Here is a 20,434-nt window from a genome sequence, read left to right on the forward strand (position 1 = left end):
CCAATTCTTAAATAATCAATTACAGCAGCTGATAATTTCTAGGAGGTATGCTGGTCCCACCTATCCTTGAACAAAGAATCAAAATTCTGAGAATGCAGCCACAGCACTAACCCCAAGTAGATTAATTCATCCTATATGGTAAAATAGTTTATTCCATATTAGAGTAAAAAACTTCACCTCTAGACGAATTAAGACAACTGAAAGATTTATACCAAAATGACTGAAATAAACAAGTGCAAGGAACCCTATTCTATCTTAACCGCAAACCACATGCAGACTAGGTTCTGGTAGGTCATCAGTTGTTATGCATACCTCACATCTGTTTATACTTTCTGTCACATACCGCAACACCCTACTAATGCCACTATTTCTCAACATGTTTTTTGCATGCTGCCTAACGAATTAGACATAAATCAGGCTTCCCCCAGTCAATCTACTTAAATGTTTGGCTTGGTCATTTCCTATACCTTTCCAGACCTTTGTTATTGTGTACAGATGGGGGTTCACCAACCCCACCATCCACACTAGTCATCTTTGTTTAAAAGAAGGGGAAAAAAAAAGCAAAAAGAAGATATAGGAATACAGAAACCTTAAAGAAGTCAGACATGAATTCTTTTATTCTTGAAGGCGTTGTCTGTTTGACTATTTCTTCATTAATACACAAAAATTTTTAACCATATTGATCCTGAGGACCTCTGTACTTCCATTCCAAGGCACTGCCAATCGTGTGTTGAGAGGTTCCAACATGAGAGATCTGGGTTTGCGCTGCTTATTTTTGTGTTGTTTAGTTTTCAACCAAAAGTGCCAGATTCTCAGAGAGAGAATGAGAGTTGTAACATTAATGACCTGGAGGCATTGAAGGCCTTCTCCATAAGCTTGAGTTCAAGTGTCCAAGGCTGGAGAAATAGTTAGCGTTGCTGCAAATGCATTGGAGTCAAACTGTGAGTTTTCATCTGCATCAGCAGCAAATAGTTCAGAAATTCGAAGCAAACGTGTGATGTGGTTAGACCTCGGACAGATGAATCTGAGAGGGATTGTATCCAAATCCTTGGGCAACCTAGATCAACTTAGGTTCCTGAATATCTCCACCAATTACCTCAGCGGTTCCCTCCCACAAGAATTGTTTGCACTGCAGCATTTAGAGGTACTTGATCTAAGTAATAGCCAACTCAGTGGATTAGTTCCAGAAGTCATCAACTTACCATCAATTCAAGTTCTCAATCTGGCTAACAATGCATTGGAAGGCAGGCAGCCAATTCTGAGTAAGTCAAGAAATCTACCTGAATTTATTATCAGATATAACCAGTTCTCTAGCACTGTTGATGCAGGTATCTGCAACAATTCACCACAAACTCGAGTTATAGATCTTTCATCAAATAGATTCTTGGGTAATCTGCCAATAGGTCTGGGAAATTGCCAGTCATTGAAGTATTTGTTCCTTGACTCAAACAACCTTTCAGGAAGCTTACCTGATGATTTGTTCAAGCTATCTTCACTGAAACTATTAGATATACATGGTAATAGATTTTCTGGGAAGCTTGACAAGAGGATGGGAAATCTTTCAGGTCTGATTTACCTTGCTGTCTCTTATAATAGGTTCTCTGGAACTATCCCTGATGTTTTGGGAGGCTTTGCAAATTTGCAAAACTTTTCAGCTCAGGGGAATGATCTAGAAGGTCAACTCCTCAATTCCCTCTCATCTTGTTCGACACTCGAGCATCTAGATCTGAGGAATAATTTGTTGAATGGTACGAATAATCTTAACTGTACTGCGCTACCTCACCTTCATTTCCTTGATCTCGGTAACAACCAATTGGAAGCTTCAATTCTTGACCAGCTCTCCTTTTGTAGAGAACTGAAGAGTTTAAACTTGGATGGGAATAGGCTTGGTGGTCAAATCCCTGAGAGCTTCAAGAACCTTCAATCCCTTGTCTATTTATCAGTGTCCAAGAGCACCCTAAAAAATATTTCAAAGACATTACAGATTCTACAGCAGTGTCAAAGCCTGACCATGTTACTTCTTGGTGCAAACTTCAAGAGTGAAGAAATACCTCATGATGGTATATGGGGATTCAGGAGACCGAAGCTTCTCTCTATTCCCGACTCTGCTCTCTCTGGTGCAATTCCATTGTGGTTGAAGGCATGTGGGAAATTAGAAGTGCTAGACTTGTCAAGAAACCATCTAACTGGGATCATTGCACCCTGGATTGGTAGCTTTAATAATCTCTTTTACTTGGATCTGCCGAACAATTCGCTTACTGGAGAAATTTCCAAGAACTTGGTCCAGTTAATCAAACTAATAGTTTTTGATCCACTTATCAAGCCCAACCAGCAACTTGAAACATTGACATATGAGCTACTCCATGCCTTACCTGAATCAATCGATTTAAGTAACAATAGACTATCTGGCCAGGTCTGGCCAGAGTTTGGAAACTTTGCAAGGCTTCAGATACTGGATTTGAGCTGGAATAATATCACAGGAACTATTCCTACGAACTCATCGTTGATGCTAAGCCTAGAGATCCTGGATTTATCACATAATGATCTTTCTGGGAGTATACCAATCACTCTCACCAACTTAAGCTTTTTGTCTCAATTCAGTGCTGCATACAACCAATTGAGTGGGGTCATTCCAAAGGGAGGCCAGTTCTCAACCGTCACAGAAGCAAATTTTGAAGGTAACTTGGGAATCTGTGGTGAATTTGTTCTTCCTTGTGGTAAACCAACACACTATTCCTCCCATTGCTACCCCAAGCAATGAAGACGAGGAAGAAACGAGTATTATGGGATTGCCATTCGGAGTTGGTTTTGTGCCTAGTTTTCTTGTTACTGTCTTGCTCTGCTGTCTATCTGAAAACTTTGTTCTGTGGAGGCAAGGGCAAGGACCTAAAGATGCTTGGAGAAATCAGTGCACAAGACATATTGAAATTTCTCAGCATGCCAATCATTGCTCTGATTTTGCTCAAATGTGGTGTAATTTTTATCTTTATATTTTTCCAAAAAAAAGAAAAAGAAATACTTTCAATAGGTTCACATCATTTAGCTAATGCATGTCTAGGTGCCTGGCTCCCTCTTGTTTTTGTAAAATGATTATGAGAAAATTATCAAAGCATATAGTGTATGAACAAATGGAGTCTGCTGCCCACAAGATATTAAATCTAGTTCATTATTTTAAAGCATTCTCCGAGTCAATTCCGAGGGCCTTCATAGACATTTTATTTTCCGATCACTTTAGACGTATTCATACTGGAATTGTGCAAGATCACGTGCTTTAGTGAAAGGAGGAAGAGAGAGAGAAGGTAGCCATTGAAGAAGCTTATTCTCCATATCCCAAAACTTTGAATAGATGGTATAGAGCTTCAATACACCTAGGCAAGACTTGCCACCCTCCCTCTTCACTTCTGAATGTACTTCTGATCTTCTAATTTCACTATTATTAATCTTAAACATTGCTGCACCCATTTCTTAGCCATATTAATGATCTATAATCTGATCTACTTTTTTCTACCAAAAATTTTGAGATTCTTTCTAACCATGCGCCAATATATACCCACCACCACCATATCCTTATCATCACAACAATTATGTTCAATCTAGTTTTGATACCAGTGTCCAAATGTTATAAATACCTTTAAGGGAGCATTAAATATACAATTGGTGACCAAAGTTTCTTGGCATTTCATCAATTCAAAACAAGATTTTGATCGTTTTTTCATGATTGGCACAAAGTACTAACTTTAAAAACAATCCAATTCCTTTTCTTTAAATAATCATCACTTAGTACTTGGCTACCTTTCAATCCAATATGGTTATCTTCTCTGGACTGAGGCAATTCCAAATTGCTGCCACATAAGGAGCTACAGATCTACGTTGATAAATGAACTTGCAAAAACAATGAACTGAATAAATACCAGAATTTCCCCATCTTTAATCATTATGATCCCACCCTCCAGTTGAAGCTTTTTAAGAGATATTTTACGTAGTTCCTAAATATTTTTGATTCACCTCAAGATTTTATGAGCTATGTACATATTGGATTTAAGTACTTGAAGAAATCCTATCATCTAGGTTAGATGATACTGATGGCAATCATTTGCTAGCAAGTGTTGTTGGAGGAAGAAAAGAATTTTCTTTACTACTAAGAAAATAGCTGCTGAAATATTGAACATTTTGTCCCCGGCCAAAGATTGGACTGGAAGCTCCTGTGTAGAAGATCTTAGGAAAATTTCTCCCCTGTTCATGCTTCCAACTTGTTCTAGCCTCGGTGGCAGTAGTATCTTCTCTCTTCCCTCCTATTTCTCCTATTTTTCACTTCTTTGGCCAGAAGCTCCTCCGGAAAGATCCTAGAAAGATTCCTCCCCCGTTTACAACTGCAACTTGCTGCAATCTTAGCGGTCTCAGTGGCACATACATCTCCATCTTCCCTCCCATTTTCACCTTTCTTTTATTCTACATGTACTACTTCCATTGTCTGAAATGAAAGTGATTTGAGTTATGATCTAGCCTTAAAAAGGAAAAGGAAAAGCTGGAAGACATGAACTATAGTTCGTTTTCCAAAGCGTTGCATGCACGGTGTTTTACAGACGATTCTATTCCCATCAAGACTGGCACTTGCTTATCTGATAAATACCTAAATTCCAAAATAAATTAATCGCAGAAATAATACAACAGAAACACATGCTACATTTTAGCCCACAAAAATTGTGCACAAATCCTCCATCCACCCAAGAATCCTCCTCTAGTCGAACTAGATTCTTATTGGCAGGGCATTTAGGACCTTTGCATCACCGTTATTTCACGGATACAAGTAGACCTAAACCCATGTGGATGACAGCATCATCCTCAAAAATTTGATGAAGCACCAAACCTTCAGGTCAGACCCAAGTTAAACCACTGACCTAACAATAGCTGCCAGCGCAAGAAACAAAGGCAGAAAAAAAAAAAGAGGAAAAAAAAAAAAGCGTTGACACACAGGAAACCTAACATTCAAAACCATCGGCCTAAGCGACTGGTGGTTCCAGATAGGGTATTCATATAGCCCTGAATAAATGCTTCTCAACGATTGTTAAGCTGCGCTCCGAACAATTCTTCACCTGCCGCAGGATTTTGGCTCTCTTCTCCCCTAGGTGCAATTTTCAGGATCCTAAATGTCAAGATCACTTCCCTTTCGGTATGTCTTCTCAATATACTTTCTTTTGTTCTTTACCTCATTAACATGTGAAATTTTAAATCAGATAATTGTTTCTTCATATACTAGCAACTCCATGAAACAATGGAAAGCTGCATGCAGTTCAGTGACTCCAGTACATTTAATAAGCATGCCTAATCTCGTTCGTACATGTCAAGAAAAGAAAAACAAAAAGTAAAAGAATGGAAGAACTAATATCAAAACTCAGTTCCCCAGAAATCAACTCAAAGCATCGAATACAGAAGATTTTCTGAAGCATTAATTGTAAAAAAAAGAAAGCAGCTCAACGGGAAAGGTTAAACTAGAAGAAACATTGTGCATCTCTAATTACAGAAAGAATATTATACAGAACATATATGCAATGATTCACAACTTTACAGTCTCCACTAGCACATGCGTGACCCTCTAACCAACCCTACCACCAACGTCTGAGACCCATTCTCTTTTCTACACATTCTTGCTCGTTACTTCTGCAAAGAAACATAGGCAGTACAGAGCCTAACCAGTTCCATTTTTGGGAGATTGAGAGAGCAGAAGCTACAGTATACTTCAACCTCTGAATCAATGGATAGGATGGTATTGTGTAATGCCACGCTTAGGTGGCAGCTTCCTCAAGATGAATAGGACCAGAGATGAAGGAAGAATTTCCACCAGCTGCAAACATTGAACAAATAACATGAATGCATTGAAAGGTAGGTTTTTTGTACTTCATGGGAAATGATAACTATGAGATAGCGTATGATGGAGAGAAACTTTAAACAATTGTGTTTCATTATATCACAAATTAAAAATCTACATTAATTGGGATGAACTAAAATTCTCCAAACTTGCACGACCCTACTAGATCAAACATCTGAGCCAGACCTAACTCAGACTAGCCTAACCTTATTATGCTAAGTCTGAGTCAGGCCGCATCAAGACCAAACTATGCAAACCCAAAACCGATAACATGCTTCAAGTGTGAGACAGAAGTAGTAAATATCATCTAAAGATCACATTTCATGAGCAATTAGCCCTTTCTAATGAACAGTTCCACCCATTACTTATCACGCAAAAAGACAGAGCATCTATATAGTCTATATGCACATATCCGCTAATCTAGTAAAATTCAGCTGATCATCTAAGGCCACAACCAAGTACAGCTTAGATATAGTACCAAACCTGTCAATTTACTTTCCAATAGATTATGATAACTGCAAGATTGAATAATTCGCCAAAAAAATGTCGACAAATTCAAATGCTTTTTCAAAATGTTAAATACTCACTTCTACACCAACTTTCTATGCATTTAAGATCAGAAACTACTGCAAGTATCCATATGATTCACTTTTTCTTAAGATATGCCCTTCACAAAGTAAAGGAATTCACACCCTTAAATGATGAAGTTACTTCGGTAATATTCTAGATCATGTTTTCGATGATTCACAATTAAAGATTTCCTTATTTTAGTGACATAAAACTACAATTGTTACAACAGAATTAAAAATAACCAAGGATCGATATCTTCAGAAACAACTAAATCATCAAACATCTGCATACTGTAACAGAATGCATACATGTATCTCAGTTAATATTAGTATTTCAGAAATCCTAGCCACCTACCAGGTTCATTTAAAAAGTAATAGCAGCAACAATGATATGTAATTATGTTCTGTTGTTGGGTTGTAATACATGATGTATCTCTAACATATTATAACATTCATAACAAATGCTTTGATTGGCAAACATTTAAGTTGGGGGAAACAATCAGGTTACTATATTTGTTCGTGCCAAAGTATAAAACTATAACTTAGTGACTTAAAATGAATCAGAAGTTTAAAGAAAAGATGAAATTTGGAAACTTTTTCATGCATAAGAACTCCACATGCATGTGGCAGTAATTAGATGAAAGTTAGTAAAATGGTAGTTTCCAATTTGTAGAAGAAACAACATCAATAACTCTTTTATGACGAAAACCTAAGTAATTTCATGAACTTCCTTAAATCTATTAACCTTTTCTTGACTTGTTGCTTTCTTGTCATTCTGATAATTGTTAGTTGACTGAAGCATCAAAAATTCCAGGTTGGTGGCTAATACAAGTACTCATGTTATTGGCATTAAAAAAACGAAGATAAGTTAGTAGTACTAGCAAAAGGCTGCTATCATCAACAGACTGGGGAAGGACAAGTATGAGATGATTTATGATTTAAGAAGAGAAACAGTGTGCCAACTAAGCTCAATCAATTATTAAAATTATAAGCATATAAATGGAGCCTAGTCTCAACCATTTGAGACTTGCTTGTGAATCTTTCTTCAACAACTGACCCTTCACTCCCAATACAAGCCATATTTAATGACATTGGAAGCTTTTCTACATCCCTTTTCAAAACTTCCACCCATTAGGTCTTTCCCTCCTATTGTCTGGCCCTTCTATACAAACCTAAGCGCCTATCTTTATCTGATCTCCTAGGATCTTTGTTGCACAAGTCCATACAACCCAATAGGTTCCCATCATTGTTCCAAACTTACAAAGCCCGTACTCCCCATTTAATATTCATATACTCATTCCTGAATCTACCTGCCTAGATTACCCATATATTTGCCTTGCCATTCACATCAGTCATTGACACTCCTTATTGCCCAATGTTTTGAACCATACAACATATTTAGACCTCATTGTTCAATGAATATTTCAACCAAGGTTCACCATCTTGGTGTAGGACCTGTACCTATACCATCCTATTATAGTGCCGATATGTGGTACGGTACAGCAAGATTCAGTGCACTAAGTACCGGTATGGTATAGTATCATGTACCAGTTCGGTATCGGTATAATACAGTACCGACTGGTATGGCAAACCTTGGTTTAAACAAAAGAACCAAATCATCAGTTAATCACATCCAAAAGCACCTCGCCACTTCACATCTAACTGAATATTATTCTATCATATATGTATTATGCCATAAAAATCTCAATGTTTAATAGACTCAAGATGAAAATGAAACATCATTTCCACTTCCATTGAAATTGCATTTCATATATTATGTTTATGTCCTCATCGTTCTCCGAGGCCTCCACAATTATATTCTAACATAAACCAAGTTTCATCTAATCAATAAAACTACATAATATACAAACTAAGGTACTCTTGTTACATATCAGCCAAAAGTTTATTTACAATAGGTGTAAAGCAAGGATTGCAGAACTGATACCGACAGCCATATCAACCGGCCAACGATATGGTTCGGTACGGTTTTGAATCGTACCGAATCGTGACGAACCGGCGAAGGCAAGCACACCTGAACCAAGAGAAGAAAAAGAGAGAAAGAAAGAGAAATGGAGAGACAGAGAGAGGAAGAAAGAAGAGGGAGGGGAAGGGGTCGACGGGGCGGCCGAATGGCACAATCCTCATGCACAGCTCCGCAGGCGTGAAACAGGGTGACGCCTCTGTTTCACAATTTTTTTTTTTTAACCGAAAGTTAAGTGAAGCCGGCAAACATTTGCCGGCTTTACTGTTTTAAAAAGCGTTTGCCGGCTTCACTGTTTAAAAGCTTTTTAAAAAAATTAAAATCAATAAAGTTGGCAATCAGAATGCCGACTTCATTGATTTAAATTTTTTTAAAAAATATTTTAAACAGTGAAACCGGCAAATGGTTTGCCGGCTTCACTTAAGTTTTTTTATTTTACAAAAAGGGTCGCGTGAACAGGGACGACAGGGGCGCCCCTGTTCACGCGACCACGACACTGCCGGCGCCGCTTCTGCCACCCCCTCCTCCGGCCTCGGGCTTCCCCCTATTCCTCGACCACGACACCGCCGACGCCGCTTCCGCCACCCCCTCCTCCGGCCCCGACGAAGCCCGCATCCGCAACCGCGACGCTGCTGCTCCCATCTCCGGTGATCTCCCCTCTCTTTCTCGCTCATTTCAAAGCCCTATCGAGCGAACCGACGAGCCACGCAGATACTTCCGCAGCCCTCCGACGGATGCAGCGGGCCACCAACGGCCCCCGGCACGACGTCGACACTCTCCCTCTCCTCCTCTCTCTCTCTCCCTCCCTCTCTTTCCCTTTCTTTCTTCTCCGGCACCGACATGTGCCGTTTTCTACACTGGAACCGTCCCGATTCCCCACCGGTCTAGTTTGCCACGCCCCGAACTGCCCGGTTCGGGACAGTTCCGAGAACGCTAGTGTAAAGAGATGTGGACTTAAATGCTGCCTAGTGATCATGCATGTTATAGAAATTTCAGATGATCAAGAAATGTATAGAGCTTGTTAACATCAAGTTGATCCATAAAGCTGATCCATGTAGAAGGAACCAGATAGGACTTCTTGGATAAGGTTCAAAGTTCTGAGATTAGCAATAACTGCAGCATTTTGAACTTCTAGTTCCTCATCACTTCAAGATATCATTCACTAATAGAAGTTTTATGAAATGTAACATGAATTGGACCCATACAAGGTAGAATAAGAAGTTCAGAATTGGATGGTTCAGAACATCAAGGTCTGCAGCTTTATCAAATGCGTTGAAGCACATCTGTGAAACAAAATTTGGAATTAGTTGAGGTAATTACATCAACAGCTAAAAAGTGAGGCATGCTTATCAGTGTCACCAGAACACACTACAAATTATGCAAAAAGCATAGCACTTACCATTATACATCTCACCAAGAAACAGGAGAAACATATGGTGGTTACATAACCAACCTGTTAAACAAGGGGGGAAAAAATGCATTAAATAATAAATTAGGAGCCAGAGGCTCTAAATGAAAAATGCTCTGCTATCCACCGTAGAACCAAAAGTACCTCCTGTAACTTTTTGCGTCTCCCTTTTGATTCAACAGGGAAGCGTTGCAACATCAGAAAGAGCCTAGCAGGGACAATGAAAAGTGAATACACAAGTTGCATAAAAGATACACAGATTATAATGTGTGGTACATACACTGGAATTTTTAAATATCAGTAATTTAGTGGATGATCATATTTTAACACTTCTAGAACATATGATTGTCTAAACTCATTACAGTAAAATATGGCACTGTTTCCATTTATGTTGCAACCTAATATGCACTACAAAAAGGCTGAAGCTGGAAAATTTAGCCAAACATGAATTAGGAAGCTAAGGACACTGAAACAGTCAGCAAATAAATTTTTAGGGAGAAAAAATAACTACATTTGCAAGGAGAAGAAAAATGAACTGCTAAGAGAGTAATGACAAAGCCAACATAAGCAACACCTTTCAGTTTCGTTGTTGCAGTTGCTAAGCATACCATGTGTTGGGTATAAATTACCCGCAGCCGAAATCGACAGCAGAACGGCTCCGCCCGGACTCCTACGGAGCCGGGCTCCTCCATCAACAGCAGAACGGCTCCGCCCGGCTCCCGTGCCCGGACTCCTACGGGAGCCGGGCTCCTCCATCAACAGCAGAACGGCTCCGCCCGGACTCCTACGGGAGCCGGGCTCCACCATCGACAGCAGTTGCAGCTCCTCCCGGGCTCCGCTCTCGGTACCAATTGCAGAAAGAGCCGAGCCTTAAAGGAGCCGAGCCTCATCCCTGACGCCAACGACTACAACCGCAGGCAAACTCCTCCCGGACTCCTACAAAGGCCGAACTCCGACCACTACCGAGCCTTGATCAACAGATCTGTGTCCCCTGGCAGATAACAATAACTGTCATGATCCTGTTCCACTTCCTGTAGCGGATTCACGCGGCTCCACCTCCCCCTGCGACAGGTGCGGCACGATCCCACTACTCTCTGACAGGCTGTGTCGACAGCTATGATGCTGCTCCGCTCCCTACGGCAGGTGCTGCACGATCCCACTACTCGCTGACAACTAGCAGTAACGGACGCCGCCCCACTACCTGCAGCAGGTCCTATGTGGCGGGATATGATGATGGCCACGTGTCTGCTCCATTATCTTTCGCAATCAATTCCCCTGACCATGGGCGGCCCACTACCAGGCGGTTACAGACGTCGCCATCAGTCCGTTGCTTCCCCCGCCTATAAAAGGGGAGGGGACTCAGATACGTTATTCCTTAAGCTCTTTTGCCTTATCTCAAAAACTCTGCTAAATTCTCCGTTCGAGCACTCCATTCTTGTTGAGGCAGAGAACTGACTTGAGCGTCGGAGGGTCTTGCCGGAGCAACCCCACCTCCGGTTTAGACTTCCCTTGCAGGTCCCGGCGGCGACCGCGGCTTCCTCAACTCCAGCTTCTCCGGCGCAGGCGGATTTTTGCACCAACAGGATTGGCGCTAGAGGAAGGGGGGCTGTCTTCGCAGCACCCTTGTTCTTGAAGGAGCGCTCAACGGACCCGCTTCCGGCCATCTTTTCCGGCACCCAATCCTCTTTTTCTCATCCGATGCCCTCCTGTGAGGTTTCCGCACAACTACCTCCGGCTATGGTTGATGATAAAGGGTGGCCGGATGACCAGCCTTCGCCGGATTTCGTCAACGTCATCTCGGGAGAATCCCGGCCGGAGGCAACCAGCACATCAGCTGCACCCCTCAAGCGGCAAGAAGTTGAAGAGCCCATAGCCTTCACTGAAGAAGACACCCAGGGAGTCCAATTCCCTCATAACGATGCGGTCGTGGTTTCCTTGAACATAGCAAATTATGATGTCCGTCGCATTCTCGTCGACAACGGAAGTTCGGCCGACATCTTATTCTACAGCGCCTATTCGAGAATGGCCACTCTTGGCGGTCATCTAAGACCGATGTGCTCTCCCCTGATAGGGTTTACTGGTGACGCCGTTCCGACGGAAGGAATGATAGCTCTAACTGTGACCGCTGGTCAGCATCCAAAGCAGTCCAGAGCCCTGGTGAATTTCCTGGTGGTAAAGGCGCCGTCTGCCTACAATACAATTCTCGGCCGACCCGGCCTCAATGCCCTTAGGGCCGTTGTTTCAACCTACCATTTGAAGTTGAAGTTCCCCACTGACAAGGGGATTGGAGAAGTTCGGGGAGACCAAGCGCTGGCCAGGCACTGCTACAATATTGCCCTGCAAAGAAGCGATCAAGCGGACCTCTGTCCAGTCGACGGGTTGGATGCGCGCGACGACCTCACTGAAGAGAGGGGCGGCCCGATCGAGGACTTAATACCAATTCCTTTGAATGATGGGAATGCGGAGCATGTGGTGTTAATTGGCTCCAACCTGGAGGAGGAGGTGCGGACGCATCTCGTGGATTTTCTCCGAAGGAATGCGGACGTTTTCGCATGGGTCCCGACGGATATGCCGGGGATTGAGACGGAAGTCATGGAACATCATCTGGCGGTCGACCCTAAACATCGGCCAACAAAAGAAAAAATCCGGAGTCATGCCCCGGAGAGGCAGAAGGCGATAGCCGAGGAAGTGGATAAACTTCTCAAGGCCGGATTCATCAAGGAGGTCAATTATCCAGAATGGATCTCCAATGTTGTCTTGGTCAAGAAAGCAAACGGCAAGTGGAGGATGTGTATCGACTTCAAAAAGCTGAATAAAGCTTGCCCAAAGGACAGCTACCCCCTTCCCAGGATCGACCAACTGGTGGACGCTACCTCGGGCCATGAGCTTCTCACTTTCATGGACGCATTCTCCGGCTATAACCAGATTAGAATGGCATCGGAAGATGAAGAAAAGACTGCTTTTATCACTAATCGCGGCCTTTACTGCTACAGGGTTATGCCATTCGGCCTCAAGAACGCGGGTGCAACCTATCAACGACTGGTGAACAAAATCTTCAAGGAGCAGATCGGCCGAAATATGGAAGTTTATGTGGACGATATGCTCGTGAAAAGCAGGTCTTCCGGGAATCATGTCACCGACCTCGAAGAAACCTTTGGCGCTCTTCGAAAGTATAGAATGAAGCTGAACCCAACCAAATGCGCCTTTGGGGTAACCTCGGGGAAGTTCCTGGGCTTCATGGTATCAGGGCGCGGGATCGAGGCCAATCCGGAGAAAATCCGCGCCATCCAAAATATGATTGCCCCAAGATCGATCAAAGAGGTTCAGTGCCTCACGGGAAGAGTTGCGGCTCTCAATCGCTTTGTCGCAAGGTCGGCCGAGCGATGTCTGCCCTTCTTTCAAACTCTCAAGCAGCCGAAAAACTTCTGTTGGACCCCTGAATGCCAACAGGCATTCGAAGAGTTGAAAAGCTATCTTGGCTCACCCCCGCTGCTGGCAAAGCCCGAGCCCAAGGAGGAATTATTTTTGTACCTGGCGGTCTCTCCCACAGCCCTTGCAGCCGTCCTTGTTAAGGAGGAAATGAAAGTCCAGCGACCGGTCTACTACGTTAGTCGCGTGTTGAGGGACGCCGAGACCAGGTATACTAAATTGGAAAAACTGACCTACGCCTTGTTGATTGCAGCTCGGAGACTCCGACCTTACTTTCAAGGGCACACGGTGACGTTACTCACCGACCAACCGATCAAGGCGGTTTTACACCGAGCTGATATCTCCGGAAGGATGGCGAAATGGGCCATCGAGCTCACAGAATTCGACATCAACTACAAGCCTAGACCGGCGATAAAAGCCCAAGTGTTGGCGGATTTCATAGTAGAATGCACCATCCCCGAGGAGGCCGAACCCGAGCAAAACAAAATCGACGACCTGAGGACTCAACCGAACTCCCCCGACGAAGAAGCCAGTTCGTCCGATGACTTTTGGACCCTCCATGTGGACGGATCGTCCAACATGGCAGGCGCGGGTGCAGGCCTGATCTTGACCAGCCCGGAGGGAGTCATTGTGGAGTACGCTCTGCGTTTCGAATTCCCCGCAACGAACAATGGAGCGGAGTATGAAGCTCTGATCGCAGGGTTGAGGATCGCTAAGGAGCTTGAAATAGGTCAGCTCCGGGTGCACAGCGATTCCCAACTTGTGGTAGGGCAGGTCAGCGGGAGCTTTGAGGCACGGGAGGACAGTATGGCCAAATATCTTGAGAAGGTGAAGGAGTTCATCCCTGCCTTTGGCAATTTCGACATCAGGCAAATTCCAAGGTCGGAAAACACCAGAGCCGATCTTCTCTCCAAACTGGCGACATCGGTTCCGGCCGAATTGCCAAAAGGCGTCCTCTTTGAAGTTCTAAAGCATCCGAGTACGGAGGAGCCGCGACTCGTAATGGAGATCGACCATAAGCCCAGCTGGGTCGACCCGCTAATAACCTATCTTAGAGATGGGATTCTCCCCCAGGATGCGAAAGAAGCCCGGAAACTCCGAAATCAAGCCTCCCGGTACATCCTTTATGAGGGCAAATTATACAAAAGATCGTACTCCTTGCCTCTCTTGAGATGCCTCCGACCCTCAGAAGCTGACTACGCTTTATGGGAAGTGCACGAGGGAGCTTGCGGAAGCCATTTAGGTGCCAGGTCTCTATCCCACAAGCTACTCCGCCAAGGGTATTACTGGCCAACAATGCACCATGATTCAATTGAATATGTCAAAAAGTGTGATCGATGCCAGAGATACGCCAACGTCCAGAGACAACCTGCTACCGAGCTTACACCCTTGAGCGCCCCATGGCCTTTTGCGCAATGGGGAATGGATATTCTTGGCCCCTTTCCCATGGCGTCTGGTCAGAGGAAATTCCTCCTTGTAGCGATCGACTACTTCACCAAATGGGTCGAGGCCGAGCCACTAGCCAAGATCACAGAAGCGAAAGTGCAGGATTTCGTCTGGAAATCGATCGTGTGCAGGTTCGGTTTACCTAGAACCCTCATCACTGATAATGGACGGCAATTTGCGGGAGCCAGATTTGCTGAATTCTGTGAAGACCTAAACATCTCCCACAAATTCACATCAGTGGCCCATCCTCAGGCGAACGGCGAAGCCGAGGTAACAAACAGAACCCTTTTGCAGGGGATTAAGACCAGGCTCGAAAGAGCAAAAGGGACTTGGGCAGACGAACTTTATCATGTACTATGGGCTTATCGGACCACCCAGAGGTTGCCTACAGGAGAGACTCCCTTTGCTCTAGCCTTTGGTACGGAAGCCGTCATCCCGATCGAGCTCAAGCTCCCGTCGGCACGAGTCGTGGCATTCGACGAACCCCAAAACGCGCAAAGTCTCAGAGCCAACCTCGACTACTGGAAGAAAGGCGGGAGATTGCTCAGGTTCGAATGGCAGCCTACAGACAGAAAGTTGCCCGATATTACAACGCCCGAGTGAAGAACAAGGCATTCAAAGCAGGGGATCTAGTGCTCCGACGAGCTGCTGTCTCACAACCTCAGAGCCAGGGGAAGCTTGCCCCAAACTGGGAGGGACCTTATGAGGTCAAGGAAGTAGTCCGACCTGGAACTTATTATCTCAGGGAGCTCGGGGGAGCTGACCTCCCGCGACCGTGGAGCTCAGAAAACTTGCGGATGTACTACCAGTGATTTCGTCCTAATCAAAAAATGCGTGCCCATTTGTCTTAGGACAATTCAAGCAGGCGGTATCAAAAACGAGAGGGCAACCTTATAAAAGTCGAAGGCCCGGTTCTTTTAGACCGGATGGGGGGAGAGGCCTTGCAACGCCATATGTGCCCCCACAGCCCTGTTAGGGACAGGAGGAGAACCTCGCCCTAACTTGAGCAAAGTCGAAGGCCCGGTTCTTTTAGACCGGATGGGGGGAGAGGCCTTACAACGCCCATATGTGGCCCCACAGCCCTGTTAGGGACAGGAGGAGAACCTCGCCCTAACTTGAGCAAAGTCGAAGGCCCGGTTCTTTTAGACCGGATGGGGGGAGAGGCCTTACAACGCCCATATGTGCCCCCACAGCCCTGTTAGGGACAGGAGGAGAACCTCGCCCTAACTTGAGCAAAGTCGAAGGCCCGGTTCTTTTAGACCGGATGCGGGGAGAGGCCTTACAACGCCCATATGTGCCCCCACAGCCCTGTTAGGGACAGGAGGAGAACCTCGCCCTAACTTGAGCAAAGTCGAAGGCCCGGTTCTTTTAGACCGGATGGGGGGAGAGGCCTTACAACGCCCATATGTGCCCCCACAGCCCTGTTAGGGACAGGAGGAGAACCTCGCCCTAACTTGAGCAAATCGAAGGCCCGGTTCTTTTAGACCGGATGGGGGGAGAGGCCTTGCAACGCCCATATGTGCCCCCGCAGCCCTGTCAGGAACAGGAGAAGAACCTCGTCCTGACATGAGCAAAGTGGAAGACCTGGACTCCTACGGGAGCCGGGTCCCTACGCTAGGAAAACTTCGCCCGGACTCCTACGGGAGCCGGGTTCCGCCGCAAAGAAAACTTCGCCCGGACTCCTACGGGAGCCGGGTTCCGCCGCAAGAAGACTTCGCCCGGACTCCTACGGGAGCCGGGTTCCGCCGCAAAGAAGACTTCACCCGGACTCCTACGGGAGCCGGGTTCCGCCGCCAAGAAGACTTCACCCGGACTCCTACGGGAGCCGGGTTCCGCCGCAAAAAAGACTTCGCCCGAACTCCTACGGGAGCCGGGTCCCTACGCCAGGAAAACTTCGCCCGGACTCCTACGGGAGCCGGGTTCCGCCGCAAAGAAAACTTCGCCCGGACTCCTACGGGAGCCGGGTTCCGCCGCCAAGAAGACTTCACCCGGACTCCTACGGGAGCCGGGTTCCGCCGCAAAAAAGACTTCGCCCGGACTCCTACGGGAGCCGGGTCCCTACGCCAGGAAAACTTCGCCCGGACTCCTACGGGAGCCGGGTTCCGCCGCCAAGAAAACTTCGCCCGGACTCCTACGGGAGCCGGGTTCCGCCGCCAAGAAGACTTCACCCGGACTCCTACGGGAGCCGGGTTCCGCCGCAAAAAAGACTTCGCCCGGACTCCTACGGGAGCCGGGTCCCTACGCCAGGAAAACTTCGCCCGGACTCCTACGGGAGCCGGGTTCCGCCGCAAAGAAAACTTCGCCCGAACTCCTACGGGAGCCGGGTTCCGCCGCCAAAAGACCTCACCCGGACTCCTACGGGAGCCGGGTTCCGCCGCAAAAAAGACTTCGCCCGGACTCCTACGGGAGCCGGGTTCCGCCGCAAAGAAAACTTCGCCCGGACTCCTACGGGAGCCGGGTTCCGCCGCTAAGAAGGCTTCGCCCGGGCTCCAACGGGAGCCGGGCCCTGCCATCGACAGCAACAAAGGCTTCGCCCGGACTCCTACGGGAGCTGGGCTCCACCGCCAACGACAGCTATAGGACAACTCCGCCCGGACTTCTACGGAAGCCGGACTTTACTTATGACTTTGATTGCAGAAAAACTCTGCCCTGGCTCTTACGAGAATCGAGCTACTCCAACTCCCGGAGGGCTTCTCCGTTCGGACTATCAAGGGAGCCAAACTTAGCCCCGACTTCAGCGGAGAAGAATCCGGGCGAACCTGACAAGTGGGTATCCCCGAATGGCACAAAAGCCGAAAAGGAGCTCGGCAAATGACGACCCCACGTGAACTGAAAAAGTCGCCGACGACCTTGGAACAACGTAACACAGACAAAGAAAACGAAAGGAAAACGAAGAAGTCCGGCAGACAACTATTTAACACAAGATGCAAACAAGGTACTGAAATCACTTTTTCATTTAACAGAAGTACACATTACAGGACCCGGTGGGTCAGGAAAAAAGAAGATACACGTCATCGCAAGTATCGCGGGCACGGTTCGGGCAGGACGAACCGGAGACCGCTCCGAGCTACGAACTCCGTCTCTATCCTTCTCAATCGCATGCTCCAGTGCGTGTAACAGCTCTCGCCCATCTCACCTCATTCTGTTCCCGAGGTCCCAACCTTGGCAGAAAAGGGGTGGGGTAGATCCCCGGAGGCGGAGGGGGCAACGACGGCCGCCACCCGAGACGCTCCGGCAAGGTCGGCATGCGTTACTTCCACCGCCCCCGCAACAAGTTCTACTGCCCCACCGTCAACGCCGACCGCCTCTGGTCTCTCGGCCCCGACGGCGTCAAGGATCCCGTCATGGCTTGTGACGTCTATTCTGCCCTCTTGACCGGTATCACCCCGCCTTGCTGCCCCGAGATTCGCGGGCAGAATAGCTTCCCCGACAGCCCCCGTTATTAAACCCCTGTTGTTGAAGGAATTCTTCCTTGGGCTCCCTCTAGAGCGACGGAGATTCTCACCGGCCGCCATTCTCCTTCTCTCCTTCCTCCAAACCCTAAGAATTCCCTCGAGGACAGCCTCCCAAGTAGATAACATGGTTTAAGGGAAGGGGACAGGGACTGGGGCGAGAGAAGCAGGGCTCTCAGATGAAAGAACAACGCCAGAATGAAGTTACGAAGGGGCCGAGGGGTTTAAATAGCCGATGGATCCTGGCGCAGTTATGGCGGCGGGTATTCCTGGGCCAACTAAGGTGTGCCGCGTGGCGCGCTTATCCCCTTCACCGCCATCGAGGGTTGACCGCTCACAAATTCCCGCAAAGCGACGCTTGGGATCGCGTTTCAGCGGGGGTTCCGAAAAGACTTTTCAAGTCACCTTCACCGAAAAACGGACTCTGACGTGCGCGCATTAAATAGGGGCGGCAGTGCGCAGGATTCGAAGGGACGATTCCGGCTGCGCACATCTCTCTCTGCATACTTGCTTCGCTTGAAATTCAAACTCGGAAGTAGGGGGACTGGTGTTGGGTATAAATTACCCGCAGCCGAAATCGACAGCAGAACGGCTCCGCCCGGACTCCTACGGGAGCCGGGCTCCTCCATCAACAGCAGAACGGCTCCGCCCGGACTCCTACGGGAGCCGGGCTCCTTCAACAGCAGAACGGCTCCGCTCGGACTCCTACGGGAGCCAGGCTCCTCCATCAACAGCAGAACGGCTCCGCCCGGACTCCTACGGGAGCCGGGCTCCTCCATCAACAGCAGAACGGCTCCGTCCGGACTCCTACGGGAGCCGGGCTCCACCATCGACAGCAGTTGCAGCTCCGCCCGGGCTCCGCTCTCGGTACCAATTGCAGAAAGAGCCGAGCCTTAAAGGAGCCGAGCCTCATCCCTGACGCCAACGACTACAACCGCAGGCAAACTCCTCCCGGACTCCTACAAAGGCCGAACTCCGACCACTGCCGAGCCTTGATCAACAGATCTGTGTCCCCTGGCAGATAACAATAACTGCCATGATCCTGTTCCACTTCCTGTAGCGGATTCCACGCGGCTCCACCTCCCCCTGCGACAGGTGCGGCACGATCCCACTACTCTCTGACAGGCTGTGTCGACAGCTATGATGCTGCTCCGCTCCCTGCGGCAGGTGCTGCACGATCCCACTACTCGCTGACAACTAGCAGTAACGGACGCCGCCCCACTACCTGCAGCAGGTCCTATGTGGCGGGATATGATGATGGCCACGTGTCTGCTCCATTATCTTTCGCAATCAATTCCCCTGACCATGGGCGGCCCACTACCAGGCGGTTACAGACGTCGCCATCAGTCCGTTGCTTCCCCCGCCTATAAAAGGAGGGGACTCAAATACGTTATTCCTTAAGCTCTTTTGCCTTATCTCAAAAACTCTGCTAAATTCTCCGTTCGAGCACTCCATTCTTGTTGAGGCAGAGAACTGACTTGAGCGTCGGAGGGTCTTGCCGGAGCAACCCCACCTCCGGTTTAGACTTCCCTTGCAGGTCCCGGCGGCGACCGCGGCTTCCTCAACTCCAGCTTCTCCGGCGCAGGCGGATTTTTGCACCAACACCATGTGTTCAGAATGAGAAGTAAACTAACACAAGGACTAGTTATGAGAATTAAAAAGAAGAAGAAGAAGAAGAATATAGCAATGAGATAAATGTTAAAAACACCAAATTAGCTGGATAGAATAAGTTAGACACATATCATAAGCATCTCACCTCCCCCCATAGAGAAGAAATCCAAAGGCAGCAAATAATGATACACCTGCCAATATACATATGTTAATATTATTATAGGTTCAAAAGTATATACATGATTTTTAATTAAAATAATAGACAAAGCAACAAATTAAACCGCACCTGCAAAGAATATCTTTGATAAGATGAGCACAGCTCCAACGGGCTTCCACCACAAAAGCAGCCACAGAGCAATCTGTAGAGTACCACTTCAATCACTCAAAAAATACAAGCCAAATTGGTAAAGGACCTATAATCTTTCCAAACCATGATGGATTGAATAAATAGCAAGTAATCTAGGCACAGAAATAGCCTGGAAGTATACTGCAAAGACTGCAATTTTCTTATATAACGTATTGGAGGTGTCAACTCAATTAGTTATTTGTTTTCATCTACATTAACATAAACGAACGCCCCTATTATTCGCATCAACATGACAAAAGGAAAAGATACTTTTCTTATACCACTGAATGGATTTGTCAACGCATTCAGTTGTTTGCTTTCTTCTC

The 20,434-nt window shown here is 46.6% G+C and overlaps 2 protein-coding genes across 2 annotated transcripts; one reads left to right on the top strand and one right to left on the bottom strand.

Annotated features, from left to right (window-relative positions):
• The first annotated feature begins 1,018 nt into the window (after positions 1 to 1,018).
• LOC105036037 (phytosulfokine receptor 1-like) lies at positions 1,019 to 2,761 on the top strand. The gene has a single exon (XM_073256153.1). The coding sequence runs from the start codon at positions 1,019 to 1,021 to the stop codon at positions 2,759 to 2,761; it is 1,743 nt and encodes a 580-aa protein (XP_073112254.1).
• A 2,619-nt stretch (positions 2,762 to 5,380) lies between these two features.
• LOC105036036 (tobamovirus multiplication protein 3) lies at positions 5,381 to 20,121 on the bottom strand (the record flags this gene model as incomplete). Its single annotated transcript, XM_073256671.1, is given in 6 exon segments — positions 5,381 to 5,842; positions 9,622 to 9,699; positions 9,816 to 9,869; positions 9,969 to 10,032; positions 19,908 to 19,953; positions 20,049 to 20,121. Coding segments are annotated over 6 exon segments (408 nt in total), but the record flags the coding sequence as incomplete, so codon positions are not given.
• Between the last annotated feature and the right edge of the window lie 313 nt (positions 20,122 to 20,434).

This window comes from Elaeis guineensis, chromosome 4, assembly GCF_000442705.2.
Source record: "Elaeis guineensis isolate ETL-2024a chromosome 4, EG11, whole genome shotgun sequence".
Classification (NCBI taxonomy): domain Eukaryota; kingdom Viridiplantae; phylum Streptophyta; class Magnoliopsida; order Arecales; family Arecaceae; genus Elaeis; species Elaeis guineensis.